At 41.9% G+C, this 13,972-nt stretch overlaps 1 protein-coding gene across 1 annotated transcript; it reads right to left on the minus strand.

Moving 5' to 3' along the window:
• Positions 1–1,185: 1,185 nt before the first annotated feature.
• Positions 1,186–9,782, minus strand: erlin2 (ER lipid raft associated 2). The gene is made up of 12 exons (XM_036527379.1): positions 9,706–9,782; positions 8,609–8,716; positions 8,135–8,216; positions 6,798–6,844; positions 6,539–6,600; positions 6,082–6,207; positions 5,696–5,769; positions 4,410–4,468; positions 3,847–3,938; positions 3,527–3,616; positions 3,110–3,189; positions 1,186–2,958 (listed from the first exon to the last, which is right to left on the minus strand). The coding sequence occupies exons 2-12, from the start codon at positions 8,713–8,715 to the stop codon at positions 2,779–2,781; spliced, it is 999 nt and encodes a 332-aa protein (XP_036383272.1). The 5' UTR covers position 8,716; positions 9,706–9,782; the 3' UTR covers positions 1,186–2,778.
• Positions 9,783–13,972: the final 4,190 nt, after the last annotated feature.

Below are 13,972 nucleotides of genomic sequence, written 5' to 3' on the forward strand. Positions count from 1 at the left end.
AATGAAGAATTTGGATAAACTCACACATTACTCAGAGAATACATTTCAATATACTGACTGTCTATTCAGTATATATCACCATTTGCTATAACATTCACGTGTTCGCCGATGTCACTTTTTGTGAAAATCCAGGTCTATCATAAACATTTTTTTCCCCACATGGTTTGAAGATTGTTTGGTGGCACACAAATTTAACTAATTTTATCAACATAAATTATACCACAGAACAAAATAACTCCAAAAAACATTTCATCAAACAAAACATTCCAAACTCTTTATTATAAATTACAAAATATACATTTTCAAGTCTCCATTCTGCTTTCTTTTTCCTCTCTTTTCTTAATTTAGTTACAGTGCAAAAATTGTTCCCTTCAAGTCACATTCAGGAAAGTCTACCTGAGCAAGACTAAATACAAGGATCCATAAAGTTATCACTCAATCATTTTAAAAGTGTGGCTAAGCCACTGCAGGGGTGGAGATTTTCATGAAATCCACAATGGAGTTCACAGGATGGATATTCTACATAGGAACCAGGCATCTGAACAACACACAAGCTTAACTGAAGAAATATTACACGTTTATAAAATATACCACAAACTCTACCACAAATAATTTAGTATGGGCTGATGGACAGTTATGGAATGTTTCACAACACTGAGGCCACAGACAGCATCCACCCACCTAATTATTCTAGCTGGAGGAAAGCCACATGGAACAAGAAAGACATGGAATAGACAGCAACAACAAACAACCAAATGAAGAATCAAGAATCACATTAATTTAAAATTCTTTGACAGAAAAAAAAGAAATGCTTTCCCAGATGAAAATCCTCCTCTCCTGGGACAATCAATGTAAATTCTATGGATGGCTAAATTTATACATTGAGTTTTTTTTATTAAGAGACTCAGATTTATTCTTTGTCAGATAGCTAAGAGCCATAAAGGAATTCTACACCTTTACAAATGCTACACAATTTGTGACAGCCATATGTCCCATTGTATCTTGCAACAGGGTCCTGATAAACTCCTCCAACAACAAAAATATAATTTAAGAATGGACCAATACAGGAAGACATGATGACAGTGGAACTGCATGTCTCTCACAGAACTGAATGTCACAGTGATCTGTTCCACAGTAGAAACACCTAAAGGTGGGCATGGAGTGTATTGTTTTTTTTTTTTTTTGTTTTTTTTAAATGCTGCTTTACTTTGGAACAGGGAAATTCCATAAGGTATTTCTGGTCCCATTAAAGGTCCCCTCTCCCCTTTAAAACATGAAATGGACAAACTCTGGTTAATCAAGTTAATGAGCACATCAGTAACATAGAGACACCTACTAAATGACAATTTTACATAGGACAGACTGGTCTTTTGCCCTGTGCCTGATGCTGTATCACTTACTAAAACCCTGACTAACATGTTTTTTCCCAACATAAAGATAATGGGATCCTGGGAACTCAAAATATTGAATCACAGCATATGATTGCACAATTCAGTGTGTAATCTGCTCACAATGTGATATTCCACAGAAAATCCTGCAATGAGCTCCATTGTGCACACAAGTTCTCATTCTTTGAAAACCACTCAGTGATCCTCCATCCAAGTTTCTCAGTTATTTAAAGAAGCCCTGTCATTTCCTTTCTTACTGTGCAACAACTCTTCTACAGAGAATCTCTGGTATTTTGCCAGTTAAACTACGGTCGAACTATGTAAAACAAATGAGATTTCCTAAAACTTTTGGTCTGGCCTCTACAGTCCAGCACTCAAAACCTGAACGCGTATTTGACCTTTAAAAATCGCAGGAGTGAAAGGGGCTGTCTAATTAAATAATTGCATTTCTACCATCAATAAAATTCATGGAATGAACAAGCAGAAAAGGGTACAGCACCACAGACTGGGATTAGCACCTCCGATCGTAATTAGAGAGGGAATAGGATGTTGTGTTAATCTATAAAGCACTTTGCATATGGTTTTAAGACGTGCTTAGTGAAAAACCAAAAAGCCCAACCTAAAACACCAGAGAGGCAAGTGTACTTTGGTGCTCCTGTGAGAGGTAATAATTTTTTTCCACTAACAAATTATACATTGCCCTCTTGTGAACAAACTGGATTATAACCACTGCTATTCTGTTTAGAGAAAGGAGCCCCCATCAAAACTCAAAGCGGAAGGAACAAATTGCTGGTCCTAATCAAGTTCCACTCAATGCTACAGCTACAAGGCTGCAGAATCCTTTGTTGAGAGCAGACAGACAATACCTGAAATACGGGAACCCGGACAGTTAATTTTTTGTACATCTTGAATGAACACTTGCTCACAGTGTGCGGGAAGAAAAGCTGTTTCTCATAATTAAGCAGCTTATCAAATAGTTTTGAAAACTGACGCAAAAACAGCCTGTGTCGGCTGACAGTTTCAAAGCTCTCCCGCTGCAAGTCATAGTCATAGCGTTTTGCCCCCATTTCACTTAGTCGGCTCTGCAGCAGGTGATGATCTGGTGGAAAACCATCCAAAATTACACTGTACACTAACCAAAACAGAAAACGGTCACATTGGAAAATAAAGCACAGGTTTGCAGTTTATATGCTTCCTGGTGTAGGTACAACCACAAACAAATGGGGAGAAGGGATGAACTGTGTGTTTAAATGAAAACATACTTAACTGTTACATTCCATTACTCTTCTATTGGGTGCACTGCTCTTAGCAGTGCATTCTGTTGATCCTCTGCATCATTAACACCAGTCACCATGCTTCTTACTAATCCAGCCCTGAAGACTCCTACGCTTCAGTCTATGTCTATTCTCCCCTCTGCAACCATGTCCATTGCAGGGGAGGCAGCCACAGCAGGTCCCCCAGGGCCAGAGTCAACAAACATTTGCGGGATCTCATTCCCAAAGTAAATCTTACTGTTGGCAGCTATGGCCTTGAATTTCATCAGCTGCAGGTATTCAGGTGTCAGCTTCAGCTGTGAGGACAAGAGAGACACAGGGAGAGAGAGAGAGAGAGAGATGGGGGAGAGTGTAAGAGAGAGTCTTTGAGGTTCTTGTTCTGGGGGGTCTTCATCTATTCACCTCCCATTCCGACTGGTTGGCGTATATGTGGGAGCGCGCTCTCACCTTATTGGCCTCTGCCATTCTATGGGCGGTGTAGAAGTCGGCATCTGCCTTCGCCTTTTCTCTCGCCATGAAAGCGTCGTCTGTGTAAGAGGAGAGAGCAGGAGCAGGCCGCACAAAAATGGGTTGCAGGATTGAAAGCAGATGGGATGGTAGGGGAATTCAGAAAAATGAGTCAGAAGGGAAATGAAAAGTGTAGGTCAAAACGAAAGTACAGACAGACAAGTCCCCTTTGGGCTCTGAAGCATGCCAGCATCTTGGAATGGTGAGAACTTGGGAACAGAGATATAGCTACTTTAAGCATTACATTACCTCACCAAAACAACATACCCGCCCACAACTTCAGCATCACGCTTTCTGTACTCCAGGATTTCTTTATTAGCTTTATGAGAAATCAAACACATACATGGACACACACACCTTCAATTTCTGATATCCTTTTCTCTGTTTCCTTCTCCATAACCTTCTGTCCAAACTTGATTTCTGCCACCTGGGCTAGTTTCTCTGCCTCTGAAAAATGTTTGACAAATTAACAATGTGCATTCCACATTTTTAGCTCCAGTTAGCATCAATGAATGTGAGGGAGGGTTTTGGACACAAAGCACTGTAGCAGCATTAATGGAAACAGAAGTCTGTTCACTTGCAGCAAGAATGATCACTTCCAAGAATGTTGCATAATGACTTTTTCTTTTTTTTTTTTTAATGTTGACAGCAGACAAAACTACTGATGTCTCACCCACCAATCACGGCTCTTTTCCTCTCAGTCTCCGCCTCCTTCTCCACCACTTTCTGAGTCTGTGCAGCAATTAGCAGCTTTGTCTTCTCACTCTCCCTGCACAACATTAAGGCTCAACTGTCAATACAAACAGCCGTGCTTTTCCCAGTCTCACTCCACATTTCCATTTTGTCACTTTGCAGATGCTCTTATCCAAAGTGCCATACAAAGTAAAAAAAGAGCATCTAAAAAAAACTGCAAGAATAATAGAACATACATAACAGAGCACATCCAAATATGTCAACACATCACACAGTGCTGCTTAATATTATGCCGCCATAAATACATTAGTGCTACTATGAATTCAAAAATGCAACACAGCTTAGCACGACACAACACAAATGGACAACAGTCAAGACAGTCATATTTATTCTGTGCTTCTGTCAAATGTAACATTCTTCCTACAGCCAAAGGAAGAAAAAACAAACATGTTAAAAACATCCTCAGTACATTGAAGGCACTGTTACTTTGAGAAGGGGGCTTTTGGGAAGGCCTTGTTGCCAAATGGATGGAACAGAACCAGCTTACATGAGCTCGTAGTTCCTGCGTATGCTCTCGGGAATGTTGGGCTTTGTGACACGCACGGCCTATGAGGAGAGAGGGGATGGGAAAAGAGAAAGTTGGCTAAAGCAGCGGTCAAAGGAGAAATGGGAGTTGTGGACACTGGCAGATGGAAGAGAAGGGAGAGACGGTCACAGATGAGGGCAGAGAGATGACCAGAATCAAAACTCTCAGTACAAAATGCCCCGAGACGTCCTACTGTTGTTAATGTTGCTTCAGCTCTGGAATGTTTTTTTTTTAATTAAATCCAGAGGGTAGGGAGAAGGAGAGAGGGGGAGGGATCTTGAGTGTTTGTATTTCAAATGCCAAAATGTTCACCCGCTGGGCTAACTAAATATTGCTCAAGCTTATTCTTGTAAATCACTACCTGATCATCATACCCCTGTCTCTTAAAGAAGCATTTCCCATGTAGCTTATGAATAAGAACAGAATATTGTGAGCTTTTAACTGCAATCCTAGAGTATATAATGGCAATGTAACTGCTTGGCAAGCTAGCACGCTAACCTACCTGTCTGAAGTGTAGCTATACCATTGTGAGCTGAATTCAGATTCAGAGGGATTAGGGCAGGTAGTTGGTAGGTGTATAAGCCTTATAAATGTAGCTGTATTTTCTTGTAAATTAATTATATCTCCTTCCTAAAAATGCTGAGTAAAGCATTTAAGAAAACTATGTCACACCATGCCAGTGACAGGAAATTATGCACAGAGCCATACCTGTACCAATTAAATGCACCAAGAACCAGGGATAAATTAGTCTGTGATACTGTATACACATTCATAAATTCAAATACTCTTAATAAATCAGATTAGCACGAGTTAACTTGTAGGGATGCTTGAATGGTGTTGTGCACGCACTTGCTGATCTGAGAGTGGTATTAACCTGGTCTGTGACTGCTACTCATAATTGGATGGATGCACTTCTGTGGTCTGTATTTGAGCATCTGCTAACTGCATGTAATGTACTGTACTGTAAATTACTTGAATATATGTGGTTGACAAGCCCACAGTTGATGATGAACTCCTGTGCTTGACCTCCATTCCACTTCAGTTGCTGTTAACCGATTATGAAATCACAGCTACATCACACATAATATCCAGGAAAACCATTACCGTTACATTTCTCTGTATCAGTCAATGTCTAGCAACAACATGAGTAAAAAAATCACTGCTAGAGGGTACAGCAGGTTGAATGGACTGAGCCATCTACCACTCTCTCCTTCTCCTTCTACTCTTTCTCCTTCCTTCCCTCTTACTTGTATGATAAGTCCGGGTGCCATACTGGTCAGGTCTTGCTGCAAGGTCAGCTTCAAGTTCTCATCAATCTGATCTGGGTTTGGTTAAAAAAAAAAAAAAAACACACACACACACACAGGTAACACCCAGCCCCTAAAACCCCCCAAAAGACGCACAGCGGAAAACTGCAGAAATCAAACTTTTTTTTTTTTTCTTTACACTTGCGGGACAAATGTCACAGCCATACAGCGTAAATCAACATGATCACGATTAGCACATATCTCAAGTGGTCTCATGTTCCCTCTTGTGGACACTCTTGATCTCAGCATGAAAACACAACTGAGGCCTACAGTTCAGAAATGGGAAAGTTAGAGGGACAGAGGGGGCGACACTTTATCCCTCTTACCGAACAGGCCGATGTAGACCTCCTGCAACGTGTGCACGCTGCAGAACTGGTTGAGCTCATGGTGGACCTTGTTGAAAATCAGGGCCTTGTCATAGTCGGCTGTAAAGTTCCTCACAATGTCATACACTGCAAAGAAGAACAGGCTCAAAGCTATGTGAACTCCTCACTTCTGCCAGTCCATGAGTGCCAGCCACACACTAACAATTCCCCTGGATCACTTTATCTTATGTAAGGACATTCAACCCCTCAGCTACAACCGTTTGAAATGTTTATTAAATATAAATTACGCCTCCTTGTTCTCTACATTAAGTGACATGCAGTTCAGCAGAAACCCAGGTTTTCACACTGCTAAGTAGTCTTCATTAACTTCATTAATATGCCTCAGACATGACATTATGATGATGGCATAGCTTTCACATGTGCAAGCAAAAATATGAAGGAAAGAGGACTTTTTTACCAGCTGACGGCACCAGGAAGTTGACTACTTCTATACGGTCAAAGTAGATCATTACACCTCCACTGAAATGAGAAAAACAACCTCAGTTATATCTGCGGACAAATGTTGAATTTGTGTACATTCTGTACGAAACTTGCTGTGATGGAACAAAAATGAACAAAAGGTATAATCAAAAGAATGAATAAAAAACAATGAAAGAGAGAAGAAAGTACAACTGAGACAATACAAAACTAAAAGACACTGTATATGGGTGTCCCACCTTGTACCACAAGGCACATTCTTGACTTCATCTGTCTGCAGGGTGGTCTGAGAAAAAAGAAAAAAAAATCACATGATTCCAACTCTTCTGTCTAATTTCAAGGACGTTAAACCAACCATATAGTAAAGCCTACTGTAGAACACATTACAGCCATTATGAATTTGCCACAATTACTGTTAAGCCTTAGTCCCTGCTCACTGAAATCAGTGTTTGAAATAAATGTTTCTTAGCCAATCCAGCACCTGATCATGTTTTCATTTACAGCCCTCTGTAAAGCACACCAAACCCATTTGATTAGGTTAGAGGTCATGTCTAGAAGGCACAATGAAATTAAGAATGAAAGGAAGTACTGACTGGGCTTGTCTTTTTATTTAGTTATCGTACTGACCATACCCTATCAGCCAGAGGTACCATTTGCCATCTGTTACATGACAGAGGCATGTCCCTACCATTCACAGTATTATTAAATTCTGTACAATATGCCATTTCAAAACTATTTATTAAATACGTCTAGTGTAAGATATGACACTAAGTCAAAGCCAACCATAACATGTAATGTAATAGAACTTTTTCTAAAACAAATTATAAAAAAAAATACATACGTTGCAGTAATATGCAGTGTTTTTGAAGCACAAGGTACAATGTATGTGCTGTTTTATACTTTTTCAAATTGAAATACAGTATATTTATCTTCTATGTGTAGTTTCTACTTTTCACATGGATGAGAAACAAAATGACCAGCATAATCCAAATATGGTAAAATTTTACCAGAATGTAATATTGGCCATTGTCCTATTCTCTATAAGCTACATATCATGATGAGCCCTGAAAAACTTATATATGTTGAACACTACTTTATATCACCTTGAGTTGCTGAGAGGGGAAGCATTTGATTAGATGAATATACTCTTATGATACATTACCAGTCAAAACTTTGAACACATCTACTCATAGAATGTTTTTTCTTTATTTACTATTCTCCACATTGTATAATGATAGTAAAGACATCAAAACTATCGTATAACACAAATGGAATTATGCGGTGACCAAAAAACTGTTAAACACATGAAACTTTTAGAATCTTCAAAGTAGCAAAAAAAAAATTGTAATTTTTTTGGAAAGAAATTCATACATAGACTTCACTATGTCTAAGAAACAAATTTCAAGAATTTAAGCATAAATTTTTAGATCAAAATGTCTTTGAATGCATGTTTCCCATTATCTTAATCAGGCGTGTCCAAACTTTTGACTGGTACTGCAAGTGGATTAGCCCAGCTCCAGGTCTATACTGAGTCCCATGAACAAGCAGGCATATTTTCCCAAGCACCCTCCCTCACCTGCACAGACTTGTAGGAAGTAATGAAGGGCAGCATGAGGTGGAACCCTGGGCCACTAGTGGTTGTCAGGAGAGCACCGCCCCTGAGGCAAAGACAACAACACAGGCTACAACAGGACAGAGCGCCGTGCTTTGCAGTGGCACAGAGCTCCATTTTGTACAGCTCTTGAAAGGCTGACAGTGCTTAACAACAATGTCGCAGTGATGTTAACTGGTCAGAGGTGAAGAATTTTGTAACGCCTCAGCCTCTGCAGTTACCCTGCATTTAGCCACCAAATTGTAGCTCTGCAAATTGGCAAAACAAACTAATGCATTTTGAGTCCAAGTGAAGTACAGTGCAACATGTTACAGATTCCATGGATCTGCGACAGACATCAGCATTTAACCTTCAGGCCATGCCAGTGTTTTGGTAGGTACTGGGAGGTATTACAGGAGCCATACAGACTTATGGTAAAGTACACTGGAGTCTGCTGACCTGTAATAGACCCCAATGTGTCCCTCCTCAATCTTGTGGACAGCAGAGAAGAGGGCAGCTGCCCCGATCGCCAAGACCACAGAGGCGATAGCACCTAATTGTGTCATCCTGAAAAGAAGATAGCATTAGCTAATTTGGGTGGACTGACAACTAACAACATAATCACTTCTTTAAAGGGCACATTTAGTCATCATCACAAACACGTCATCTTAACGAATGTAGAACGTACGTAGAGTTTAAAAATGCTGGACTGACAGACAGCAGATAGCGTTCACTTGTTAACTCCATTATTTTTAGTGTGAACATACGTCCTCTTTTTTCCCGGACGTCCTCGTTTTCCTAAAAATGCGTCCCAAAAAGAGGACATTTCCGGGAAAAAGAGGACGCGTGATCACCCTAATTTTATTTTACAAGATGTGCAGCTAGTTAGCAAGATATCTAACACAACACGTGAAGAACAGTGACATGTGGTTCTCCTTGGAATTACAGCGCAGGAACAGAAGTCAGAATGATCCTGTGAAATAAGAGGATTGACCCTAGGGAACGAACAGATCGTAGTGTTTTTCCAACGTCGGTGTAACAAAAAACCGGTTACCAATCACTCTCAAACCTCTTTTATTCACTTAGTAAGATGTCTAACGTTAGCTTGATGCATTCTATCACATTCACATTAAATGCACGGATTACCCAGCTAGATACTCTAATGTTAGCAGTATATAGTCTGATTGGCTAACTAGCTAGCCGACACAATCACAGCGAGTACATACCTACTAATCACTTCCGAGATAGCTAGACTGCATGACTGATTTCTTTGGTTGCTAACCCAAACGCAAGACATAACAAACACAGTTGCTACCTAGCGTGCTAGTCAGCAAGTTACACCAGTACAGTTATTGTTGGCTAGCTCATCAGCCGACTAGCAAAGGAGTAAGCAAGCTAATGTTAGTTGCTATCTCCTCTCCCAGCACTCAGACTAGCTAGTCTAGCTATACTGTCTAGTTAGCAGCTGAATGTGTAGTTATTCAACGTTTCGTCTGAATTTTCCGCAGCTGTTTCAGATTTAATAAACATTTATCATCTTAACAGCACTTTATTACCTGTGCGGTCACTTGAATCTGCTCACTGTTGAAAAAGAAAAAAGAAAAACACCTGCCCAACCAGAATCAGGAAGCACATTTTTGCGTTCAACGTCATCACAGCGCGCCGTGAGAGTAAATACCTTTCTTCCTCCATCACTTACGCACCGACAATGTATTTTTGCATCTAATCGACAGAGGGCGACACAGACAGAATAATACTCAACGATAAGTAAGAGTACATGAGTAGTGCATTACTACCACGATTACCAATGGCAAAGCAGTAACTTGCTGTGGTGCGCTAAGGGCAACCTCAGATACGTCAACTTCTGTGTGTAACTGTTGTGTGAAAAAAAGAGACTGTGCATCTTTTATGCCAGCATACTGGTTGTAATTGGAAATCATTCCTAAATTGCATATGCCTTATTTCATTGCCTATTATCTGAGACACACACTGAGCACACACTTTAGTTAGTTGCTGTTTACAGTTACCCCATCTTGTCACTGAAATGCTTTTGGAAAGATAACATCATCCATGATGTAAACTGACTCACTTGTGGAAAATGATAAACTAAGAAATAACAGCTCTTAAGCTTTTCTTTTCACAGCGTCATCTGCCTAACTACTTCAGGCAGTTACCTGGTTATCTGGGTTACCTGTTAAATGCACAAAGCCTTCCCTATGACTTGGTGCTGCAGTGGCAAATCTGAGCTGTGCAATTACCAAAAGAAAAGGAAAAAAAGAATGAACAGAAATGGGGGAAAAGAAGTCTGTCAGAGTTCATTAAGTATCGAGGCAACAACGCTGAAACTGGCAACGCAAGCCGAGCCGGGCTGGACTGCCATTAATCATGGCTGACAAGGAACTGGGGTTGAGGGAGGGGGGAGGGGAGCTGCCAGCGACTCTGTTAGCGATTATAGTGCTGAGCCCATGGAGACAGGGAGAGGCAGAGAGAGATATTCACTACGACCTGCCCAGAGTTGAGAAACATCATACTCCCTGAGTCATATATAACACTTAACCCACAATAATAATTACAGATACAGAAGGGTAAGTTGTTCTTCTGAAGAATTCCTTCACTCAGGGCAGCTGGCCTTCTTTTGGGCTGTACCCCCAGAGTGACCCGGTACCCCAGGTTGAAAGTGAGATCTACACCACTTTACTATCACCAAGTCCTCCTCCTGAGTTCACTGACTGTCACTCTCTAGAATTCAGACATGAGTTTTTATTTCATTAATGAGTTTTATTAATGTTTAGTATTGCTGAGGAAGATACAGACTTACAGTGATAACAGCAGCTCACCAAAGCAAAAACACAGTGCCACAAAATATCAGATGTCCTACATGCAGGGCAGTACTGCAAAGTGTATCAGGGCTGTCTCCCATCTTTCTGAGTGTGTGTAGTGCTAGGGAGCTGTGAGCTCTGTCTCCCTCTGCTTTATGCGAATTATGAGTGCATGACTTCAGGGTCTGCGAGATGGGAGAAGGAGAGAGAGAAGGTGGGGGGCTCTTCCCTGTGTCTGCCTGCTCTGGCTTGGCTCTGTCAGTGCCTATGAGCTTTCACGGGTGGAAGCCTGTCTCTGCAGTGCCACCACAGATGAAATAAAGAGAAGGAGAGGAGGCAAATAGGGCCTGAGACTGGAGAGAGATCGAAGCCCCCGTTAAGTGCTCTGTTCAAAAGCACGTCTGGCCTCATTAGCTGTCAGTTGTAACAATAGTGAACTGGCAGCGAAGACTGCTTGGAGTCTCACAACCATAAATCACTGCCCGACAGGACTCTGACAGGCTGGGAACCGGCACACATGCGATTCATGCTCTCTCCCACACCCACTCTGCAAAAGCACACCGACAGAGAATAACTCACACGCACGCGCTCATGCACGCTCACTCGTGCTATCAAAGCGCTGTCCCACAGGGAGTGTCCAGTGAGGCGTGGGCTTGCCATCTTGAACTATGATGGGCTCATACAGGCATTTGCGTGTCTTGAAGTGATGTATGCGAGTGTGCGTGCATGTGTGTGTGTGCGTGCATGTGTGCGTACGGGAGTGGTGAAAGCACCCCTTCATCGTGGCGCAGTGGGTCTGCCCGCCCAGCTCCAGTGTCAGTCTGCCCACGTCCATTAGCCTGACGCACAGCGGTGTGGATGACATCGGTGGAGAGGAAGGGAGCGGGAATGAGGCCTGCGGGTCATTAATCACAGCCCCTGACACTCAGACGAGGGGGCCGGGGGGGGAGAGACACACACACACACACACCATGCACAGCTGGCCCATGCTCAACTCGCAGTAGATGTGAACCTTCACTGCCCTCTGCTACCCTTTCTGCCCCTCCCCTCCGTTCATTTCTTACCATGTGCTGTCCTCTGGTCCCGTCTTCACTGCCCCCTACCTCTCCCTCCTCGCTCCTGATATTGATGATCAGACAGATGCTTGCTGAAACATGTAACACATAATTCCAAGTTGTGATATTACTCTTACGGTTGTTACCATTAATCTTAATTTTCTTCTCAGAATGACACATTAGCATTGTCAGTTCTCTCAAATCAGGCAGCCTTCCCATTCTTTTTGCTGCTGTCCCATGTCAGAGTGGTGTTGCTTGGCCTGAGGGTCTATTTTCAGGCGAGTTATGCAGACGTTCTCCCCTTCTTTCTGCCTACAGCTGTCTCTCTCTTGCTGCAAAGCTCTCTGCTTAACTTCTTCCATATGGGGATCCGCCTGCTTTTCCTTCATGTTAAGATTTATTGGAGTGCTTTAGAGAGTGTGTGGCTGTGAATGTGTGTACGTGCACTTAATGTGAGTGTGCGTATGTGTGTGTGTGTGTGTGTGTGCTTGAACATGAGTATGCTCAATTATACTTGTTGGGAGTGAGTGAAGGGAGACAGTAAATGTGTATGTCATTCTGCTAAGGAAAGTTAAGAAAAGCTGAGACAGGGCCACAGAGAGAAATAAGCAGCAGAGGAAGAATCGGGGGAATAACACACAGTCACTCTCACAAGTTCTGTAAAAGGAAACTCCACAACTTACAGCTGTTCACCATTTATTAGTCCTCATTCCACGAAGAGAGGAACTTGCAGTGATTTGTGGCCTTTCTGGAGGGTTATTGGACCGAAATAGAACCTGGATACACCCTAGTCCTTCACTTCATCATGATCCTGATAATTAATATTGCCATTGCAGATACGCAAAGTATGAGCTATGCCTGTAATCCATATTCACTACATTTCATACACTAATAGGAATGACTTTCATACACAGACCACTTTAATGATACAACGTGTTGTCATATACAGCTCATGGATAGACTAAAAGACCAAAACTGATAAATTCACTGTCTAATCTCTCAATTTGACCTGTAAGGAAATGGTTCCCAAAACACTGATTTCAACTGACAGTGGACTGGATCATTGTCCATTTCTTTCCTAGCTCTGTGGCATTGTTTGTGGATACAGGGAGCCTTTTACCTCTGTTCCTAAGATCATTCTTTCAGCTGACACTGTGTGCCCTGTTGCTGCTTCTGGCCCCTGCATGTAAAGACCAGTGTGAGCAGGAGGAATGAAGTCAGGCTTCAGCACTTTGCCACTGGAGCAGAGGACAATTAATCACCTTGGAGGTCAGGGCTGACAACACCAGCTTTCTTTTCTCTCTCTTTCTTTCTCTCTCTCTCCCTCTCTCTCTCTCTCTCTCTGTCTCTCTCTCTATTTTCTAGCTACCTATTTATCTTTTCCTACCACCCTTCAAATGTTGGGAGGGAAAAAGGAGCAGAGTTGAGGGACAGAAATATTCTGGGTATTGCTGAGGTGTGGGTACATTTACATGCCATTACCATGATATCAATGAGAAACAGGGGGCACGCTTCTTAAATCTCCTGCACACGACTTAAATCTCCTAAAGTGGGACAGCACTGCTTTCTGTGCCTTCATAGGGTCCTGACTATGTGCAAGGCTCTGATGTCAGCTGCTTGATTGTGTTTGACACCTTAATTTGTACCTGCAGTGAGGTTAAAAGGCTAGGACAAATGAAGAGGGGGAGAGAGAGGAGATTTTTAATCAGAGTAAATAGGCTGTGTCAGCTGGTGACAAAAAGTACCGTGGCAATTATCCTGATAGCTCTGTGCAAAAGCCTGTTAAACTTTTGCATTAATTCGCCAGAAATTCACGTTGATCCGAAGGACTGGTTGTGCTCATCGATTGCATCAACTTCCCAGCACAGTCATTACTTTTGTGTTCCGTGGTTCTACCACAGCAGAATGGCTGAGGTTGTGTGCTGTACCTTGTTCAATACTTTCTAAAA

Source organism: Megalops cyprinoides, chromosome 4 (assembly GCF_013368585.1).
Source record: "Megalops cyprinoides isolate fMegCyp1 chromosome 4, fMegCyp1.pri, whole genome shotgun sequence".
Classification (NCBI taxonomy): domain Eukaryota; kingdom Metazoa; phylum Chordata; class Actinopteri; order Elopiformes; family Megalopidae; genus Megalops; species Megalops cyprinoides.